Source organism: Limulus polyphemus, unplaced genomic scaffold (assembly GCF_000517525.1).
Source record: "Limulus polyphemus unplaced genomic scaffold, Limulus_polyphemus-2.1.2 Scaffold462, whole genome shotgun sequence".
NCBI lineage: Eukaryota > Metazoa > Arthropoda > Merostomata > Xiphosura > Limulidae > Limulus > Limulus polyphemus.
In genome coordinates, this window is record NW_013666072.1 from 518,356 (window position 1) to 541,970 (window position 23,615).

Sequence of the window (23,615 nt, forward strand, 5' to 3'; positions counted from 1 at the left end):
AAGAGTGGTTGCTCTTTTCACCCTTTTGGGGATACTAAGCCTCCCAAATACGCATCGCTCTTGTCTGTCTTGTTCAGATTTCTGAGTAACTGTACAATTGGTTCCGTATGTGATTACTAGGTTCTTTTCATTCGATGGCTCTCCACTGAAGTAAAAGAATTAAATGTATTCTCTGAAGTTTAGCCGTGGTTTTTCGACACTTTAAAGTCAGTTATTCACTTTAAAATGACACTGAGACAAGATTGTGTAAGATTACTATAACATAGACTGAATGAACAATCATTTGCATTTCAAATGACATGGTCACAAGATCATACACCAGATACTTGATCTACATAAAAATATAAGTGACAGAGCCGGGGGCCATAGCCCATCCACTTTTCGTGACACAAAAATATACATATGCCTATATTCAAAGATGAAATATTCAGGATTGAACGGAGGACATAGCAACAGATGGAACTGCAATTGATTTAGTGAGGTTACATCTTAACAACGTGAATATTGAAGTAAATTTATACTTGTATGCATATAAACTGAGGCATCACTAATACCTTATACCTGTGTGCTTATAGACTGAGGCATAACTACCATTTTATATCTGTGTGCTTATAAACTGAAACACTGATGCGTTTCTATGAAGGAGGTTATTGAATCTATGGTTTGGAATGTTGCTTCCGGCGGAAGCCCAATTTTGAACATAATGCAATAGCTCGAAAAATATATATATCTATACATATAGGGTAATTAGCATTATTTCAGAACTATGATTAGTTTGTTCAGCTATAATATAATAAGCTCGACTATCGCTTAGTGAAGTATATTTTTAAACTGCAACATCTTACTGGTAAGGTTCCAGGTGTAAAAATTCAAAACTGTGTGAATAATAGAGTGATACTTGTTCTAAGGCTACTAAATACTCGATTGAATGTAATTAAGAAAAAAAGTTAACTTTTGTTATGGGGTTGGATAAAGTATATATATTTTTGTTTGAGCAGTTTTTAGTTGCTATTATTTGCAAGTGATTTTTTAAAACAATATAGTAAGCTTTTGCAAGTAAAAGAGGAAGTCATTTTCCTACTAATTACTAACTGCCTTCTATAAAAACAAGTATTTTCAGTAGGTTTATTTGTTTTTTGGTTGTTGTTAAAAAACACAAATCTACATAATGAGCTATGTGTGCACTGCCCACCGCAGATATCAAAACCCATTTTTTTTTTTAGCGTTATAAGCTCTCAGACTTGCTGCTGAAGCACCCAGGGGCTATTTTGTAGAAATGACTTATGATAGAAACTTTCTAACTGCATGATGCCATTCAGTGGCTCAGGGGTAAGTTTTAGGGCTTATAACGTTAAAATGCGGGTTTCGATCCTTGTGGTGGGCACAGCAAATAACCCATTGTGCTTCAAACAAAAGCATACTAAGTAAGTTTACATGTCATCGAATAATTGTTTATGTATGAAATGTAGCGATTATTGGTCACTTACTAAAACATCCGTACAGTAATATGATTTAAGCCAATTTTGATTCAAACCTTTGGAACGTAAACAGAATAATAATAATAATAAAACATGCACTTTAGAAAGTGACCAATCGTCTATTCTTTTTTTCTAATGGAGACTGTTGCTACCAGCTTACAGAACCTGCCACTAGATGACGTTGACATATACTTTCAATGTGAATTAGTTTTGTTATTCCAAGAAAATATATTTAACGTGAAATCAACACATATTTTACTCAAAACTATAATAAACGTAAAGCTGCCATCTAAAATGTGTTGCTATACCTAATCTAATATAAAGTCTGGTATTACACGTGAGTGTCTGAAAACCTTTTAAAATTATAATTAATGTTGAAAAAATATAGTTGTTAATTAATTATTTTTGCCGTTTACTAATCTTTATGAACAGTACAATTAATATTAATTATTGAAATAATACAAGAGCAAGTGACTTATATGTAAGGGGCAAATATAAAACTGTGTTTTAACGTCACTTCCGTCGAGAGCCAGCTTAATGCAGCTATCAAGTTGTTTCTGTTTACAGCTTGGCATTCAACCAAAACCTTCAAAGCTAGAAACCCCTGATAATTCTATTTTAAAACAGTTAAGATGCAATTTCTTTAGTGTCTAATCCAACTTCAATTGTGTCTCTTTGTCTGCAGAGCTTGGAGGGGGGCACGAGAATTGTTTCTTTAAACAATGTTACGGTTAGTTTCCTGAAGATGGTTTTAGTTTGTTGATCAAGTCCACCGGAGCACGAGTAGATTAGTTACTCATGCCCAGAAAAGGATGCGAGTCCAGTTCCATATGTATGTTTTATGTTTTATTTTGCTCTGTCATACTTTAATTTTGAAACTCGTAACATTTATGATTTACTCTGCGTTTAATACATGCGTAATCATTTGATAAGAGAGTCAGTTTCATTTGCATTTACCATCTACGTGTATTTTGGAAGGGAATAAGCTAAAGAGGGCTAAAGGTCAGTATATTTATCTTTGTACCGAAACGAACAGTGTAAGAGAAATGTGATGAAAAAAAAACAGTAGTTTACGCAATTTTATCACAAATAATACTGACTATGTTTTGAAGTAAGTAGGAGAAGAGTAACAAACTGTTCTTGGCAAAAGTCTTTTTAAGTGGAAAGTGGACTACCTGGTCATTCTACAGGAAGCTTGACCATAAATTGTATTTACTTGATTCTCATTATTTATTTAATAGCTACTAATTATCGCCTCATTTGTACACTATTAATCCGTTACTGTCTTTAATGGAGTATAGATAAGGACTGTCTATGGTGGGAATAGTTACAATTCGAACTAGACTCTTCTTAAATTTCAAATCTACCTTTTATATCCCACAAGTCACAGCCCAATAGTTCTTTTTCTCAATACCAGAACTCGCAAGAAAATATATTAACTGAAACTATATTAATGTATGCAGCGTAAGAATTTCAAACTACTCAGTGTTATGGCAAAGACTTATCAAGCTCCTCTTTGACACGCAAATCTGTAACTGAGCGGATTCTAATATAACCAATCTCATTTTTATGACTGTAACATTTCTTACTGGAATAACACTAGAATAACCATTAACATTTTTATTATGTTTATATTCCTAACTAGAATAACACTATCGACCACTCAAATTTTAATTGTGTTAACATTTCTTACTGGAATATGTTTATGAAGTATACATGAATTCCTTTTAGAAGGGGGATATTATAATCTGTGTCATCTGTGATCAGTTGAAATAGAATAATTGTTGAGTCTCTAGGCGTGTTTATTTGTTTTCCTATAGAATCCACTATTATCACACAATCTCATCCTTTGAAACGCTTCACTGTATCAGTTTATATTTCAACACTGTTTCCCTTGTGCTTATTGTATTTCGTAGTTTTTGCCATTATTTGTATTAATATAGTTGCAACATTTTCAACAGTATGCACAAGCTACCTGTTGCATTAAACCTTTATTGAACGTACCCGAATTATCGCGTTTGTTATATAGCAACGGTACAGTTGTTATTATTTAGTGACAAAATGCTAAAGACAGGTAAGTTACGTGGTTTGTTATATTTACTAAATAATCTCTGTTTGTGGTTTCGACTGCTTTAGTTTGTGCCTCTTGGCGATTCTTTGGTTAAAACGTATCGTATTTCTCAAGACCCAAAAATTACGCTGAAAAAAATAAAAATCGAACATTATGTGCATCCTGTTTAGGTATACATATAAAACTCAATGGATAATATGTTAATAAATAATCACAACTTCCGTATTACTTTGACTTGATCGACGTAGATAAAGTATGTCACATTTCCTTTAACAAATAAGATACATAAAACTCAATGGATAATATGTTAATAAATAATCACAACTTCCGTATTACTTTGACTTGATCGACGTAGATAAAGTATGTCACATTTCCTTTAACAAATAAGATACATAAAACTCAATAGATAACGCTAGTGGTAGTTCGTTGTAAATATTTCTAAGTGACTTTCACGTTTTTCTTTTTGATTAAGGTTGGCATGGATGAAATATTTTGAGTTTTTCTAACCTTTTTGGACTATGATCACTTTCACTGTCCACCTCTCCGTCCAGTTTCTTTGAAGTCAAAAAAAGGTCATGATACTTTCAATAGTGGTTTTCCTAGAAGCTGCTCTAGCTGTAGTCACCGCTTCTCTGATGCTGTGCTGGATTCTTGGACTCTCCAGTTATTTCATTGAAGACGGTATGTTCACCTAATCATATATCTAGCATATATGTATATCACTTACGTATTGCATAAGGACAAAATATACCAATTTTCCGACTTGTGGTATTTTGATGGTTGAAACTGATATCGGCCTTAGTGAAACATGACGTGCACATAAGTACAGGTATGAATAAACATCGACGTGTTTACACATGCACATGTGCACACGTATTTATTTATTCATTTATGTGTGTCCCCACCTTCACTCAATATGATGTTAAGTAGTTTTATACGCACTACACCTATAACAGCGTTTCGGCAAATCTGAAACCCGAAAAAAGAAAAGCAATTGCAAGTTTATCGAAACGCTACCAGTAATGATTAGATATCAGGCAAAGCGAAAGAAGATAAAACTGTGATAACTGAACGTCAACAGTAGTTAAGCATGAGACAATTCACTGAAAACTGGTCGTACGTTTGCAACAAATAATCAGGAAAAAACTAAGTTTCTGACGAACGTCCTTCTTCACACACGCACTCATATATATATACTTACTTACACGTTTCGGGTGTTATTCTAGTGAATGTATCATCTGATACGTTTCGCTATGAAGATTTATGTATATATATATATATGCGTGTGTCTGTTATAAATGGACGCTCATTTATGTATATATATATATTATACAGCACAGCCTACCGTTTTAACAACTACAAGGTAAGTTCAGAAAGAAGCTACCACAGATAATACAATACTTAAACTTATCCTCTGAGAAAGGACATGAACACTAACTTAGGTTAAATTTCAGTCACTAACACTGTCGTAAGAATACTCTTCTTAAACTACTATAAATCACGATAATCTGATGGGTTAGGTGAATGAACCCAAGTGTCGAATTTCTGATATTATTGGTAGTAAAATTACGATGATCCCTTGTCTAGCTTTTAGGTTGAGAATTATAAACTGTTAAATCGACAGTGGAGTATTTGATAAGTCATGAGGACCTGATATGAGTCCACAACTGTATATTGTTACTTACTTTTAAAACGGATAAATTTTACAATAACTTTTGGTCTAAAACAATCGAAGACTACTATAGGCTTAGCAGTAGATCAATTTGTCAAGCACAAGATATCTTTAATAACATAACTTTGGGTTATGTTGTTGAAATGAAAAGGCTTAAAAAATATTAATGCTCCAGTCGAAAAGATTCTTTTTTAATGGAGATGTTTTAAAAAGCCTGGTAAACAGATTTCAGATAGATTTTTCCTTATTTTAACCTCTTTGGTTAAGTCTTTAATCATGAACCAGTAGCGAAAACAGTGGCAGATAAAACTCTCACGCATTATGGCAGGGCTTAGTCTAATCGTTAGCGTGACCGATTGTGGGTTAAACATTTTCAAGGTTTGATCACGTGATATGCTAATACTGAACACGGTCAGCAATTTCAGCTGCTGTTGTGTTATAAAAATGACAATCAATTCCACCATTCGGTTAAAAAAGCAGAGTAAGACTTTTGTAGCGTCGGGTGTTGCTGGCTGGTTGCCTCTCCTCTGGTCAGTTATACCTGAATCTTGAGGGTCTCTGACCGGACCATTAGCCCACGTGCCACATAAGGTGTTGTACAGGTTGAAAATAAAACTAATTGTCAACATAATGAGTGGGGTGAGTATCAGTGGAATTCAGCTGTCACGTTGATTTTGAAAAACTCTGAGAGAAGATTTTAATGTATATAGGTACGTTTAATAATCTAACTCCATAAATTTAATTAGCTTTGCTACGTCCTTTTTTGCTGAATCTTGGACGATTTCACAGTTTTTGAAGAATGTCTTAGATTTACGTATATTTTCTACTTTTTTTTTATTTTTATACTGGAAATTAATGAAAGAATAACACAAAGTTGTTTAAGTATTTTCAACAAAGTGTATAACATTGATGTATTGAAATTTACATAGCTTTACATTTCAGGACATTCTGAACTCCTTGAATTTCAGTCGGTATCTATGGAAAATGTAACGTTTTATTCATTACACTTTTTCATAAAATACTTAGGAACAATTTAATGGCACTTTACTCGCTCGTGTACTGAACGGCCAGATCAGAGAACTCTATGATTCAAATATAGCTGTTCCTAGCTTTAAACTACTTGCCTGGGGCAAGGCAATCAGCCAGTAGCAGCCTCCGCCACAAATAATTTGTCCGGCATTTTGAACCAAGTAATGGTACTCACTACTGAACATGCATAGAATGTTTGATGGTATCACATCTAGAGCTTTGAACTCTCGAACTGCAGGGTGAAACATTGACCACTCAGCCACGCCTGGCCCACAAGTAGGTAAAAGTAACTGTTTAAAAAATGAAAGTTATAGATACAATTTATATGGCACAGATGAAAACATTGTTAATAGATATCTTGGGTTAAAACTTAAAAAATTAATGTACTTGTTGTACTTATTAATATTGGTATTGTTTTCGAAAAAGAAAATATCACAAACTGACTCTGAGGTACTTTAGTTTTATTTGAATTATAAATGTATAGATCTGTACAAGGAGAGATTGTTTTGAATTTCGCGCAAAGCTACACGAGGGCTATCTGTGCTAGCCGTCCCTAACTTAGCAGTGTAAGACTAGAGGGAAGGCAGCTAGTCATCACCACCCACCGCCAACTCTTGGGCTACTCTTTTACCAACGAATAGTGGGATTGACCGTCACATCATAACGCCCCACGGCTGAAAATACGAGCATGTTTGGTGTGACGGGGATTCGAACCCGCGACCTGCAGATTGCGAGTCGAGCGTCCTAACTACTTGGCCATGCCGGGCCGTACAGGGAGAGAAAGGGAGTAATGCGGTCGATTTCAATCAATTCGACTTTTGTAACATAAAATAAGCGAAAATACAGCATTATCAACATACCTGTACATACCAAAGTGTATAATATAAGAAATATCAAACTCGTATTTTTCTTTTACAAAGCGTGATTAAACAATGTTAATACGTAAATATTTATTACGAACATTACGCAACCGTTATGCCAATTTTAGAACCTAAAGTAAATGAAGCATAAAGACAGCACATCTGTACTGTTTTTAAAACTAAAAAGACAGCTGGGTCAGAAACCAAAAAGCGATACACATAAAGGACAGACAAATAAAACAAGAGTGCAAACAGCAATGTGGGAATGATCTAATGTATCCTTGAGAGAGAGATACCAGAGGGAGTAGGACCCGTACAACAGTGGGGATGCACTATTAGTTTTTAATTTCCCTTCTGGGAGTAAAATATAACCAGGGACGGTCAGAAACTTTGTTTCTCTTCGCCCCACTCCATGAAATAGCATTAAGTAGCGCTTGACTTTTAAGGGTTCTAAGGCTTACGTGAATGAAAACTGACAATATTAATTTTGCTGGTGACGATGCCACAAGAAATAGGGAGAGCTGTGAGGAGACATGGAAAAGAAGAGTTAGGAGAAGGCGTTCGTTTTTGTTTTTAAAATTTATACTTGCAAGCCTGTTTATTTAAGATAATTCATATAACTAAACCTTTACTTTAACAACATATTGAGTTATTGTCATCTCAGGTTTTATATTTGATTACCATGGAGGCTGGAATGATAACTTCTGAAGATAAACTTTACTTATCACCCTAAGTGGTCTGTTTAGTATCTCATTCTTTTATTATCTTTCCTTGCTTTTCCCCTTTCTTATGAACAACTTTCTTCGCACAACTGGATGCAGGCAATGGAGAATTATTTTAATTGCAGGGGGTTGTGTGTTTGAGCGTCCATATGTGCTCCTGATTTTATGATGTAATTTTTTGATCTAGTTTCATTTCACATACGAGGCTTACAAGTAGAGATAATTTCGAAAAGGTGATGATCCCTCAGATTCCACTCTACTGGGATAGATTTTACCCACATTGTAGTTTATACTTTAGGCTTACTTCTGTGCCCTTTATGTACAAGTTTTCAACTTAATTGTCTAGAACTTACATAGATACAAATAAAGAAAAATTTTCATACAAAAACATTGTCCTTGCTGCCCCAAATTTGTCAATGAAAACTCTAAAACTTGTAGTAAGACAAAACTACTCAACTGTCACTAAACCCATCATCAAGAACTTCAGTGAGAGCTTAGGAGAACAGGCCAACACATCACCTGTTCAGAAGGGGCACCAATGTACTAGATTTCACGCCTAAAGCTGCTTATCACAGCCATCTATGCAAGATGTTGGTTCTTATAGTGTCTGGAGAGTTGATATTAGGATGAAGAATAATAGAAAAAGTATTTAAAGTAAGGAAATCCGCTACTTTTCTTTTTTTTTCGCTTAAAATGGATGAGTTTGAAATAAACAGCAAACTGGAAATTCCTTTTCCAATAATGGTGTTATCCCAACCGTGAAAAGTATTGGGGACTTGGATCGTTGATAATAGATAAGTTAGCCATGAATACCATGTGTTATTGTGACACTTTAGACAATACTCCAATGTCTGCAGTGATGAGAAAAGAAAATACTTGTTTCAAAATGAAACACATCATGCAGTACTGTACAATGTGTCCAGCAGTGGATTTAGTCCATGATCAAACCCTTGGTCTGATGCCAACTGAATTACAATACCATACGACGTATCCAGCAGTGGATTGAATCTATTCTTCAGAGTCCTAACCTGACGCTAACTACGAAATCCCACTACACTTTGAGCCAGTTAGTAATATGGATGATTGTTTACTCAACTATTTTGAACCAACATAGAAAGTGTTAGTAACAGAGTCCAGATTATGGCTAAACCAAAGGTCTTCTAGTAAAATAGAACACCAAAATATGACACTCCCTTGATATACTATCTCTTTCCTTTTGGGACAATATAGTATACAAGTACATACATTAGTTAGCTGAGTAACGCGTTTGTTTAAACGAATTACGTCTTGAAAATCTAATTTTTAGATTTTAATTGTTTTCTCTAAGAATGATATCTTTTTCTAATGTTACTATAAGCCAAAATATATAAAATTTATCTAATCATAAGATAAACAAAGTAAGAGATTGTAATTCAATCATTTATCGAAAAATTAATATATATATATATTAGTTGTAAGAAATCTCCCAACAGATCAAACCGATGAACCCAAAACCACTAAACAAATAAAGGTGAAATCAGATTCTTCATCAGTGTTGAAGATTTCTTCGTCTTCTACTGGTAAAAGTCAAACTTCAGGTTTGAAGGGTGAAGAAACCGCAGCCTCGAAGCCTCTTAAACCTTCAAAATATCTCAGCTGCGCAAACGAAAATAAAAAAGTAGAAACAATAGATGGCGCTGCCAGAAAGGTGGCGTCACAAACAGATGAATCTATTTTCAGGTAAAGTATTTGTTTTATAATCTTTGATAGATAACCTTTCTACATGTACCCTTCTCTAAGTCATTAAAAACGAAATTCAAAAGGGTGATATGATAACGTTTTAGGGAATTATAAACGACGAGGTAAACCTGTAGATATTAAGTGTTAAAAGTACAGAGAGAAGTTTATAATAAGTACATTATAACTGTATTTGAATAGGAATGTAAAATCGTTGAATAAGAAGAGCGTGGAAAATATGAATTACACAATTTAATCTTGTTCAAAAAATTTAAATAGTTGAAATAACTAGTTCTACGGAAACTGAAAGCATCGGACTTCAGAGAAGTCCAAAATAGCAGGCACTCGTATCGTATGACTATTGCTAGATATGGAAACAAGGTGAATCTGCTCCAAAACAAAATACTCCTAAAGTAGCTAAATAAACACAGCGACAAACCGAACGTGATATACTTTATCCAAACTCTAATTATGTTGTATTCTATATCTTTTTTCGTTTTGTGTGACTATTAATATATACATCAAAGTTTCCGCCCCTTTACTCATTTGCGTATAGTTCAATGCTGCAAAAATAAATAATAATAATTATTATAAATATGTTAAAGGAAACATATATATATATATATAAACTGATTGTCGGTGATCTTCCTTTTGTTAAAGATCATTAAAACATAAAACACGGCAGATTCCGGGAAGCCCCCCCCCCTTGACCCTCGCCCCTTACAAATATTTTTTAAAATACAAATATATATAGTAGTAAGAAATCCCCGCAGCCAAAATGTTATGATTTTTGTCTCTGCCCGTTAGTTGCACGGATTACTATTGGTCGACATTTTTGTGAAAGAACACTAAAATAATAGGCAATAACATTACTTACATAATTATTTTTATATACAGAATACAGGTTTCGGTCCCAGACAAACAACTTTGCTAATCTCTTTTATGTTACAAATTTAGCTATGCTGTCCTAGTGTTTGTTTAGTTGAATTTTGCGCATAGCTACTTGAAGGCCGTTTACACTATCCGTACCTAATTTTTAAGTACTAGACTACTGGGAAGGCATCTAATCAACATCACCCATCGTCAACGTTTTGGGTACTCTTGTTAAACCGAATATTGGAATTTGACCGTCACTCTTATAACGCACCAACAGCTCCTGTCTTAGTGAATGAAATGAATGTACAGTGAAATATTAAACCCTAAATTTACTTCGGTTTCTGAAATATATAACTTTTGGTTCTTTGATTATTTGTATAACAATACTATTATTATCTTTAGCATGGCTAAATACTTTTTTACAGCAACATTTTTTATGATAATGATACTAGTTTTCTAGTATCTTAATTTTTGGAAATGTTCTTCAATCATTTATTAAGCCCGGCATGGCCAGGTGGCTAGGGCGCTCGACTCGTAATCTGTGGGTAGCAGGTTCGAAACATGCTCGCCCTTCAGCCGTGGCGGCGTTATAATGTGACGGTCAATCCCACTATACGTTGGTAAAAGAGTAGCCCAAGAGTTGGCGGGGGATGGTGATGACTAGCTGCCTTCCCTCTAGTCTTACACTGCTAAATTAGGGACGGCTAGCGCAGATAGCCCTAGTGTAGCTTAGCGTGAAATTAAAAACAAACAACATCATTTATTTTTAGTTAACAAGATACTGACGCCCTTGGTATTTTATATTTGATGGCTTTCGGTCAGAGTTCTTAACCATTTTAATTTTTTAGACTATTATCACAACTTGTGAGGTAAGCTAATAGGCAATATTAATGTTTACTATTAGATAGTGTTTGAAAACTGAAAATATCCAACTTATAGTTAATTTGATGCGATGGATCAAGATTAATTTACAACTTCAATATTTTAGGTAATGCTAACCACTTGGCCATGCCCGGCTCCAGATAAATAGAGAGGGAGAGAGACAGCGTACGATTACAATTAAAAATCATACTAATGAATAACTGTTTAGTCATTGGCACGTACTTCTGTACCTTTACCATGTACCTTAAATAAAACGAGCACATCGAAAAAATGCGACTTCAAAAAACGTAAACAGCATAAATCTCGCTACCAACTCCGTGTCTTGCTTGAGATGTTTGGTAAAACAACTTGTAAAAATATTGCTGAATACATTAAGTAATGCCATGTTGTCTTAGTCGGATTTTATTTTTATTTGTACGATACATTTTGAAAACCTTGGGCCCGTTTATCTAAACATGAGCACATAGAAACTAAAACTCGTGTGAGTTCAGCAGTCTGGAGTGATGCCACGTTCCTCGTAGTATGCATGTATACTTGTTAAGTTAAATTTAGACTATTAACATTCTGCAGGACTTTAATGCATTAGTAACGTTTGTAAACAATGTACCGCTTTGTTGGGACATATTTCCAGTCAACAAAAAAAGCTTCTAAGTTATCAGTCAGTTTTGTTAACTTTTTCTGAAGTACAGCGAGAGACCAGCGGTTAGTTTACGGATCTACAACGCTTAAATACGAGGCTCGATTCTTCCTGTGGACAGAGAATAGATAGCCCAAATGTGAAGCTTTGCACTAAGAGCAGAATAACAACCTTTTATGAATTACGAATCAATTTTGTGAGCTTAAAGAACCAACGAGATAATCAATAATGCAACTTAGTTGAATGCTATTAAATTGACAACTTTTTCTTTAACTAGTTGGGAACTAAACACCACCAAGTTAACTATGTTCATGAGACTATTTATAATTGAATAATTGGTGGATGTTTCGCCTATTAGCATTTCAATGCCCTACAGTGAAACCAAGGATTCGTGGTTCGTGGCCTATTGCCGCAAAGCCATACTTTGGGGCCGTGGATGCGTTATAAAAGTGATGGTCAAATCCTAATATTCGATCAGAGTAGCCCAGGAGTTGATGGTGGGTGCCGTTGACCACTTGTCTTCCTTCTAGTCTATCATTTAAAAATTAGGTACGGCTATGCGAAGATAGCCCTTACGTAACGTTGCGGAGAATCCTGAAAAAAAAAAGCCCACTTATCATTAGTGTTTGAATTTCTGAAATATGAAGCATATCTATAGTAGTGAGAGGGTTTGCCTTTTGGTAGAGCTTTAGATTTCGGGCCTGGCAAGCCAGGTATCAATCCTGAAGATACCACAAAATATTCCCAGAACTTTTATTTATGGGTGTGTTATAAAAGTGGGATCTTAACATGGATTGAGGGTGGTAGGATGCTGCGGACGGGCTGCCTACCCTCTGGACGGCGGCAGAAAGCCTTCGTAGTTTTGCTATAAATACAAGATATAAGTAATAGTGAGAAATATCATTATATCTTATATTCACCGAAATTTATTAGCACTTCCGTGAAAATGAAGTACAAATAGCTATTTATATATTTCGGAACTCTATGACCTCGTTGTCAGAAAGAAGACGAGTTTGTTCTCTAAGTGTCAAGCCGTGTTATTAATCGTCACCAATTTTAGATTATGAGTTTACATCCTTTACTAATTTCTGTTGTAAAAATATTTTGATTGGTTAGAGGAAATTAGTACAACTATTCCTTAAAACTGATTAATGATACAACTTCTCTTTCTCTGCTCCCCCCAGTGGCACAGCGGTATGTCTGCGGACTTACAACACTTAAAACCGGGTTTCGATACCCATGATGGGCAGAGCACAGATAGCCCTTTGTGGAGCTTTGTGCTTAACTACAAACAAACTCTCTCTTCATATTGTTAACTAGAATAGCCTTTGGGCTGTATGAAAGTCAGTTGGAAGTCTATTTTGCTTCTTCTTAAATTGGTAAAATAGTTTATAGAGTTGTTGTTAGGAGGCAGCAAAATATTACTTCATTTTTTGTGCGTGTGACAACTCATGTCATACGTATTGAAAAATGAAAAAAATCTGAAACTGATGTGTGTTATATTTAAACTAAGTCAAAAGATAAAAAATAATTGTACCAAACGTTAAAATGAAATGACTGTTTAATCCTGCCTTATTCTCCTACTTTGTTACTGTTGTTTCATTCACCATGTATCTGTAGTATAACATACTGAGTAAGTTTCGAAACGTTTTTAATGCTAGGAGATCCGGGTCCGTGTCTTCAAGATCATCAGTTGCAACGTCGTTTGACCAGAATTTAAGTGTTTCAAAAATTCATAGGCCAGAGTCAAACCAGTCAGTAATTTCTTCTGTTGGGGATTACGACCCCTGGGGTATTGGAGGACTGCACTGTGTAGAACATTCCATGACAGAGAATGGATGGGCAGGCAGAGAAAGTAGTGCTGTAGCTGTTACTATGGATAGCTATAGTCACACGAGGAATCTAGTCAGTAGAGAAAGAATAGAGGATTATGTTGAGGAAGATGACATACTTCTTGGCGGAGATGCTACCAATTTTTTACACGTTTTCAGTGATGAAAGTCCTAAATATTTTGGCATTCCTGTGAGGATTTTTTACCACAGCCATTCTAGAAGACCTATAAAAATCACTTTTAAGAAATACAAGAGAATTACTCTGGATCGTAGGAAATGGTTTAGAAAAATTAAATCGTTGGTGATCACTCAGAAGATTGGTTCTTTATCGGAAATCCCCCCATCTTTAAAACGTTTTTTCTCAGGTATTAGGAAGTCTAAGTCATCAAAAATACAAGGACATGAAACGTTCAAAATGTTATCAAGACGTCCTCAACAGTCAGCTCTAATTCCTGAGCTTAAGGGGTTACAAACACAATCACCATTTTTATCTCGTCAAGGAATTAAAGCTTCATCACCAACATTTCATCTTACTAACTTAAGTGGACTTCCTTCAGTCATTTCAACTTCAGAATCACCAACTTCCCAAGGTGCATTATTTCAAGATTATGCACCAGCAACAACATCTAGCATCTTTACAGCACATATTGGTTCGCCTGTACCTCCAAAAATATCACCAACTAATCTAAGTCCTTTTCAAAACTTATCTCCCTCTAACACAGTAGATCTGACGTCCACAACTTCTTCAAATCGGTCAACATCAATATGCATTCCTCAAATGAGCATAATTCAAAGTCCTCGATCTATCTCTCCAATCCTCGTTATGCAACAAATACCTGATTCTGCTTCTCAGACTTTGACTCCAAAGCAATCAGTTTCACCAATTCATAATTCCTTTCTCCAACGTCCCATTTTTCCTTCAGTAATAGGACATCAGAGCTTTACCTTACAACCAACAATGAAAGAAAAGGTTTCTCCAGCCACAATAGAAATTGCAGAACGTGGTCATTCTCTGCCAAAGAGACCAGTTTCTCCACTTTACCAACCCTTCAGAAGTAGTCCCACATTGTTAGCTACTGAACACCAAACATCACAGCCAGTTACTTTTACACATTCTTTAATACCATCATCGGTTTCAGCAAGTGTTTCTCCTCCGAAAAGACCAACTTCACCAGCTTATCAACATTTTACTGGTCTTCCTACCCCTACTTCTCTTGTATTACAACAAAGGTCTTTATCACAGCCACCTACAAGAAATATTTCTCCTATAAGATTAGCAGCAGTAGACAGCCCATCTTTTAAACCTTCTCCGCCAGAAGAACTTATTTTACCAACTTATCAGTATTTTCCCCAAACTTCTACTTCTTCAGCTGTAGTATATCAACATTTTTTATCCCAATCAATACCTAGACATGTTACTGAACTTACTCCTTCAAAGCCCTTACAGCAAAACTACCAGTTTCCAATAGATTGCTCTCAAGTAGCAAAAAATGATACACAGTTAGGTTCAATAAGAAGACCTCAAAGTGTTCCAACAGGTTTATTCTCCTTCTCCACGCCAAGTCACATTCAGACACTTTTCCCTCCTCGAGGTACACCTAGTTACCATACACCAACAGTTCATCGATCTGTGTCCCCAGGAAGATCAACTGGTTTTCTTCAATCCTTATTTGCACAACGGTCTTTAATTTCAGAGCCAGTTAGGGTGAAGGAGACTACCAGTACTGATACTTTTGTCCATAAAAGTGTTTCTCCATCACCACAAAATCTTCCAAAGCCTCCACCAACTGTGCATCCTTTTGTAGATTACACTAGGATAGCCACTCAACCCAAAGAAGCGGATTATCTTGTTGAAAACAGTAAACTGTTCACAATGCTCAGTTGAAGGCCTTAACTCAGAAAGTGTTTTATCTTTTGTTATCACTAGAGGTTGAGAAGCATTTCTTCTCACCGCATACATCGTAGTTTCCTGTTTGTTCGAATATTTAGGGATAAAAGATTGAGTATAAGTTGTTTGAAGGTCAATAGTTTCATTCTGAGAACTCGTTTCGCAAATTGGCTTTTTGTTATAATATGATTCATCTTTTATATCATTATTACATGTTTTGCTTTGTTTGTTGACAAAGACGGATTGGAATATGTCCTCTGCGCGATCTTTCCTTAGGTTTTTCGTTTCCTGAGAAGTTGGATATTCATCATAGATGGATCCCAATAGGCAGGAAAAACAACAACTTCAAAAACCACTTCGTCCACCGACCCCTACAGCTGTCAGAGATAGAACAAATACTTCTACAGCATTTGTTTCACCAAGTTCTCCACATTTACCAAACAGATCTTCAACGGTAAGGGACAAAAAAGGCGTAAGGTTAAACCCAACAGTTACGCAAAGAATCAAACGAAAACGGCCACTCAGCGTAACAATACCAGTATCGAGCAGAAGAAAATCGTTGCTGTCACAACGTAGACTTATGTCGTTGTGTAGGCCGGTCACAAAATTGGAATTTCGTCAGCGTGCATCACCACCGCTTCTATCCAGAAGTGAAAGGAGTGTAGATTCACTATCAAATAATCAAGAATATGAGGACCAAAAGGATATTCGCCGAGTGAAAGAGCGCATATCTAAGAGTGAGGATAAATTTGAAAGGAGATTAACAGCAACAGAAAAAATCAAATACGTTGAAAAGAAAGATCAAAGCGTGCAGACATCTGAACCCGATTCTTTGCAAGTTAATAAACAGTGGAAAAACTATGAGAATAAGCAAACAATTAAATCGTCACCAACCCCAACTCTCGAAAACGAAGCTTTAAAAAGCTTTCAAGATCTTCACAAAAATAAGTACTTATCAAACGAAAGAAAAAAACATGACAAAACAGCATCATCAATCGAACAGCCTGCACCACCAACGAGATCGAAAAGAACCCGTTCTCAGGCAGATACAAATGTGTCTCCAGTTCGGAGAGATATAGAGAAGTCCCCTTACCACAAATTTTCGTCCGATGATTGCAGAGTTAAAGAAACAAAGGCAGATCAGAAAAAACACGTACTTCAAGTATTACATCAAAAAAGTCACCACAGCAAGCCACTACATCAAAGGGAAACAGATATTCCACCCCCATTACCTCCTAAGCTCTATCCGAAAGTGTCATTGTCAAAAACCTCTAAGAATACTCCCCCCGAAGTCCCAGAAAGAACGTATAAAAATATAATAGACATCACAGACATTAAAACTACATCTCATTCACCTTCATACGTTTCAGATCGAGGTATGGTGGAAACTGTGCAATCGGTCAGTGGCTTTCCTTCTCGTAGTTTACTCACAGATGTTCCAAGTGATTATTCATTGCTCATGAGACGACACAATATCAAACAACATTACTTCGACAGACCGATCGTAGGTACGTCTCGTGATGACGTTCCAGTGAAACACAGAAACAAAGGTGCGCCTGTACACGAATCAGTATATTCAAGACATGTATCTGATATCAGAAGTAGAGGTTCAAAGTTTGAGCCAAGGGAAAGGAAAAAATATGAAAATATAATCTATGGAGATAAAACTAGTACACCTACCAGGAATTACAAAAGGCGAACTTTGAAATCATCAAGCCCAGAACACCGTCAGAGAGTTAATAGTGATTCACGAACAACGAGAGAGGAAGCATCTTGGTTTGACAATAATAGTCTTTATGTAGATTTTGAACGATCATTCAGTTGTCCAGAGCAAGAACCTTTTCTAGAATATAGAAGACAAAACACCAGTTCTGGTAAAGTGAAAGGGGACCACAGTGTTTTATCGACCTCAAGATCAAAACAACCGTGGCCTGAAAGTAAAAAAGTTAAACACTATCAAAAATCAAACAGGGAACAAACTTTACAGAAAGAATTTTTTGATTGGTCAGAACTGCAAAGTGACGAAAGAGCAAATCTTGGGAGAAGTGGTAAATATTCAGATACAACAGTAGAGCACCTGAAGAAAAAACTTTCAAATCTTAGTGAATCTGAAGACACTGACGAGCTTTTGAACTTACGCAAGAATACAGTTGACGAGCTGAAGATATCTCTGGACGATAGTTACACCATGGAAGACATAATAACTACTGAGAACGAGAAACAGTCTACCACAGAAAGACAAGAACCACAGACAACAGAAGGAACAGTTTCTGGAACTAAAAAAGAAGATACCAAAACCTTGGAAGGATTTGGTGAGCTTGGTTCTTCAGCGAGTATGTTTTGTTCTCATTCGTCAACATCTTTCTTTGACTCCTCAGACGAGTCGTACGACGAAGTAGACGGAGAAGAGGTAGATGAAAAGGAAAAAGAGAAAATAAAAAGAGAAAAGAAACTCTATCGTATTGCTGAAGAACTTGTAACTACAGAAGAAAAATTTGTTTCTTCTTTACGACTATTAAACGAGGTAAGTTAAAGGTCAAAATGTAATATCATAAATGATTAACATTGATACAATTCTGAAATCAGTTTACTTGTGATAATTGAATGCTTTCATCATAATATTTCATTCTAATTGAAGAAGTTTCATTTTAATTCCTTAATTAACACTTCTTACTTGTTTTCTGCAATACAAAATTGCCCAAATGTTTTTATTGTTACAATGATTTTACCAGAATTAAATTATGTAAATAAAAGGTTTTTCGTTCAGTTTTTCTTTTAGTATTATAAATAAGATGTTGTTATAAGATGTTGTTAAGTTGTTATTATAAATAAGATATGCTGTTCGGTCTGAAGTAGGAAATATCGATGTTCAACTGTCTTATGAAATTAATCTGTTGCAAAAGGTGTTATTAATTTTTTTGAGATTTAGATGGGCTATTGATAACGTTTTCTGCCACAACAGGAACCGTCTTCATGAAATTTATTTGCTGCCACCTATTATTAAACCTAATCTGAAGTATTTGTTCATTTAGGATTCGGCCTGGAATGACTTGGCGGTTAGGGCGCTCGACTTGTAATCTGAGGGTTGCGGGTTCGAATCCCCGTTACCAAATATGCTCGCCCTTTGAACCGCGGAGGCATTATAAAGTGACGGTCAATCCCACTATTCGTTGGTATAGGAATAACTCAAAAGTTGTCGGTGTTGACTAGCTGTCTATCACTGCTAAATTAGGGACGGTAGGACAGATAACACTCTTGTAGCATTGCGCGAATTTCAAACCAAACCATTCAAGTTTAAACAGTTTATTACGCTTGATTGTGAAATGAATAATCTCGATGTTAATATCTCATTATGAAACGATTCATCATAATTTAATAAACACAATTCTGTGAAATAGTAAAAATGAAAGAGGTCTACAATAATGAAAAATTTGAACTGAAGTGATGACGCTCTCATTGATAAAAAATACAACAACATTGTTGGAGGTACCACACAACGTCAATAGCTTATCGTCAATAATATTAACCGATAAAAAATACAACAACATTGTTGGAGGTACCACACAACGTCAATAGCTTATCGTTAATATTATTGGATCAAAAATTTAATTCGCACCAAAATGTTTTGGGGGTTTTGAGTAATGTTATGTTGTAGGTACTAATACGAGACTCCGAAATCTGCTAACGCAATAGCAAGTATAAATTGATATTTACAAAGAAGAAAAGAAAAATGTAGTTTGTGCACATTCTTCATAAGTTTATAAGTGCTCACAAGTATTTTTGTAATTACTCAGCTAAAAATATTTTATAATTTCGAAGGCTTTCCGGGAGATACTCCAACTCTACCATCTAATAAACAGAAGGTCGTATATAACGTTATGTTTTCTAAATAGTCACTCAGTTATTTTCATCTTAAATATTAAAACTTTCATCCAAGAATCTCATTTCCCATTTTCACAGTGAAAATTTAGGCACCACAGAAGCAAGATCATTTTAATCAAACACTAATAAAATGCAACCTGTGACATTAGGTGCCACATAGGTAAAATTACAAAAATGTGTTCAGTTATTGGTCTTCCAAAATTACATAATGAAGCACACAGTTTCACAAAATACGTTTCGAACTATCGCATTGTGTACTTTTTAACAGTTCATGTGTGCATCTTTGCAGTTCCTAATTTCTAACAGATCTCTCCGGATCTGAAATTTGAAACATGTTTTGGATTTCTGTTTTGTTTTTGTTATTGTTTTTTAAAGGCAAAATTACAATAACCAATTTTAAAACTGTTTCAGTTTCATCGGGAATTGATATTTGACTAATGTAGTCTACGACATTACTACTCTCAGCCTCACTTAAAATAATAAGCTCTATAACATTTAAGTTATTTTCAAAATTCAAAATCCCACACATCCTCTCCTACAGATCAGCAGGGATTCGATAATTTTTTTATTTATTTTTAAAAATTAAGCCCTATGTTTTAGTATAGTTATTGAGGAGCGTGTAATTAGAAATACTTATTCAAAGAAATTAAGAGTTTAAATCTGTTAAATGAGGACATAAACACAGTTTCAAACACGGCACCCAAGGAAACTAGAGGGGAAGCTAGAAACACCAATTCCAAAGTCGTATTCAGGTTTGGCAGCCCTGAAAACATATTTATGGCTTCTCACCATGCGTGGGTGACCTTTTTGGACGTCTAGTCCCTCTTGATAGGTATTAAGCCATATAAATGAGGCTATCCCCCGGACTACCCTCTAGTTCACTTGCCATGTTTGGTCCTTCTAGCTTCACATCTGTGGGTATACGTACATACATACAAAGATACAATCTGAATCTCTTAAACATTCTGTAGTTATGTGTTCATGGTTCGGGATGATTTGAGGCAAATTCATGACTAGAAAATGTTGTCCTGTAATGTAGCCAGTACGCAAATATTGCACAAAATTCAGTCATTTGTTATTACTCATTATTCTAGTCACCATATCTCTTATTTTCCCGACGAGGTTTCATAGTTTAACTATCTGCTCGTCAATGTATTGTTACGTCTCCGTTTGTTAATTGATTTTCCGTAAATTCGTTCCGACAAAACTTTAGCGACACAAGTCCTTTCTTAAATAAAACTGGATTATTCTTTCCGAATACAACTTTACGATACACTGAACTTCAACAGTCGCGCTATAACAAACTATAATTCACGTCTCACGAGCTCGTCTTCAACAATACGTCTTTCTCTGACTGTAGTTCAATTACTCATTACCTACACACATTCCCCTGTCACGTTGTGACCATCTTATATATACCAGACTACCCCCAATCTAGTAATCTCCCGATAATTCCCGAAGGTTCGAGAAAAGGAGTGGCGTGATACTAGTCACGTGACCTCGCTAACGCAACAGTATGTACATCAAAAACAGGAAAAGCAAACAATATGTAAAATTTTCCAAATAAAAGCAAGACGTTACAGTGTATTATCTACTTAACCTATATGAAAGCCAGTGTGTGTCACTGTAAGTGTAGTGAGTGTTGATATAATAAGCCTAAAGTAAAGACGTAGCGTGGGATCATATAGCCTAGAGCCAAGTGCATAAAATTTATCATGAAATAAAACTATCGATTCAATTTTAAACTTAAATCGTTTCTGAATTAAATTAAGCTGTTTTTTCTGCTATATCACCAACGTTTTTAATAAAAAACAAACCTTTTTAATCAACAGAGACTCTAAATTAAGAAATCAAACAAATATTTTTTCCAGTTTTGTTGTCTATACATTTCATTTTATACTTTCAGTACATAAACTAACAACATTAGATTATACTTTTGTTGCTAAGCAACATGACATAAAAGCCACTGTTGGAATGTAGTGTTACCAAAACGCACTGGTTTTTCTATACATTAGGAGTTGTTAATCTAACTGATTTTTACCAATAATTATTCTGTGAATATGCCACGAATTCATTTCATGAATGATCTTAATTTTGATTGGCTCACAAAGGAATTTATCGCCGTTTGACTGCCTCGACTGCACTTTTCTGCCTCTTTGTTGGTCAAGTTTGATTTCGCAAAATTTATTTATTTCATTTAGGTATGAAATGTGAGGTTACGGAATACTATGAGGTGGTGGTGGTAGTACTTGCCTTGTCATTGTTGACAGGCTATACGCTAGTTTATAAATAAAAAGCAAAATTGTTCGTCTCTCTGGTGTCTTCACAACACACGTTGTTATAAGGAAAAGGCTGAACCAGTTTATATGAAATTTGTTAAATAAACTTAGGTGAATTCCATCCCCCTCAAGATCGAATTTAAATGGATAAGTAATTGATCTTGGTAGCCATTTCATTTTTTACTACATAAAGCTGACCTTCAGGGTGAATAGCACATACGCACGCCGTCCCACCACACTCTTCAAGCCAACGAAATAGGTGCCGGGCGAGGTGTGGCTACATTTGTTATTACACTAATAATATAATACACGATAATACTAAATACTATTCTGAGCAAAGATTTAAATCTGGAAAAGAAAACACGATTGGATTCAGAAGTTTCATAATTACATTTTACTAAAATTCGGTTATGCAAATAAAGCTACAGATTTAATGAAGTAGACTGGAGAACACTGTAGGATCCAAGGTAATCCCATGTTATACTTTGCTAAAACATATAATTCAATTTACGTTTTGAAGTGGAAATTTCTGTTAACCCTAAACATGGTTTCACTTTTAGTATGATTTGTAAATAGACAGCACTAATACAGATAAACTGTGAGTAGTAAGGTATTTCTTAAATTCGATATTCATGATGATGTATTCATTGTAAGATAACTTATATTCGGATCTACCTATTATCACACAATATTTGTATTGCTGCGCAGTTTTAACGATAACTTGCATGTTGTAACCACTGATGGAACATTTTTCATTCCGTTATTTTAAGAGCCAATTGTTTTTCATGCTTAAAAAGTAAACATTCGCTAAGTAAGTAACTTCAGTTATTTTGTTAGATTTGGCAACATATTTTTATTATTATAAACATACCACAAGTTCTACATATTTTAAGTAAAACAATAATATGCAAACATGAAAATCAGATATTAATCACTGATACCGTTGCAGAGCCTATTTTCCTTGAGTCTGAAAACAAAATACATCAAATGTTGATCACTTGTGAAGAAGATTTAGACAAAGATTTTTTTACATTTACATTGGCAAATTTCCTGTGTTTCTGTCTCTTTAGTTTCTATGTAAAAGCACTCAACCATTGATATCATTAGTGAGTCAGTATTTGTTTCTTTTTTCCTTATTATGTTAAGGATACTTTTCTTTCCTAGGAGTTTAGGAAGTATGTTAACAAAGCAAACAAGATGAATGATACACCAATTATACCAGACGAAACTCTAAATCAGATATTCCGTCATCTTCCTGAGTTACAGAGGCTAAATGAGAATTTTCTTCAGGAGCTTCAAACTAGACTGAAAGAATGGTAGGTCTGAAATTTAAAGGTTTTATTTTAGAAAATGAAAAATTTATATCTTAATTGTTTGAAATAAGTGCATTTCAGGGAATTCCTTTTCTTAAACATCTTTAACCCTTATGAATTTTTCTCCATAATTATACTTTAAGTGTAAATTCATATTCATTCACTCACCCTCAACCTAAGCAGAAACTATAAAGTACTGTTAAAGTTCATGCATTATATTCAAGGTGTTTACTTACACATATAAATTGAAAACGTCCAGATATAATCGAGCATTCTCTGGAATTAAATTAAAGTCATTAAAATTGACCAGTGACTATTTCATTGGCTCACAGGATGTTGTTTGTCTTCATGATGTAACATCTTGTCACATTACAATTTTGGTCAATACAGATAGTAGTTATCCTGACACTATATATACACCTGGAAAAAAGTTAAGCACCCCAAAATATTTTTCAGGATTGCTTATTGAAAATGAGGT

General features: G+C 35.0%; 2 protein-coding genes across 2 annotated transcripts in view; both read left to right on the forward strand.

Moving 5' to 3' along the window:
• The first annotated feature begins 3,484 nt into the window (after positions 1 to 3,484).
• On the forward strand, positions 3,485 to 15,660 carry LOC106458431 (mucin-5AC-like). The gene is made up of 4 exons (XM_022384638.1): positions 3,485 to 3,552; positions 4,022 to 4,230; positions 9,305 to 9,551; positions 13,605 to 15,660. The coding sequence occupies exons 2-4, from the start codon at positions 4,125 to 4,127 to the stop codon at positions 15,658 to 15,660; spliced, it is 2,409 nt and encodes an 802-aa protein (XP_022240346.1). The 5' UTR covers positions 3,485 to 3,552; positions 4,022 to 4,124.
• Positions 15,661 to 15,985: 325 nt separating this feature from the next.
• The window catches only part of LOC106458430 (FYVE, RhoGEF and PH domain-containing protein 6-like), a 43,941-nt gene continuing 36,311 nt past the window's right edge, over positions 15,986 to 23,615 (forward strand). Inside the window, exons 1-2 of the mRNA XM_013917942.2 lie at positions 15,986 to 18,187; positions 22,989 to 23,140. Of these exons, the coding sequence (XP_013773396.1) occupies positions 16,244 to 18,187; positions 22,989 to 23,140 (2,096 nt within the window). The 5' untranslated portion in view covers positions 15,986 to 16,243. The remainder of the gene's footprint in view (positions 18,188 to 22,988; positions 23,141 to 23,615) is intronic.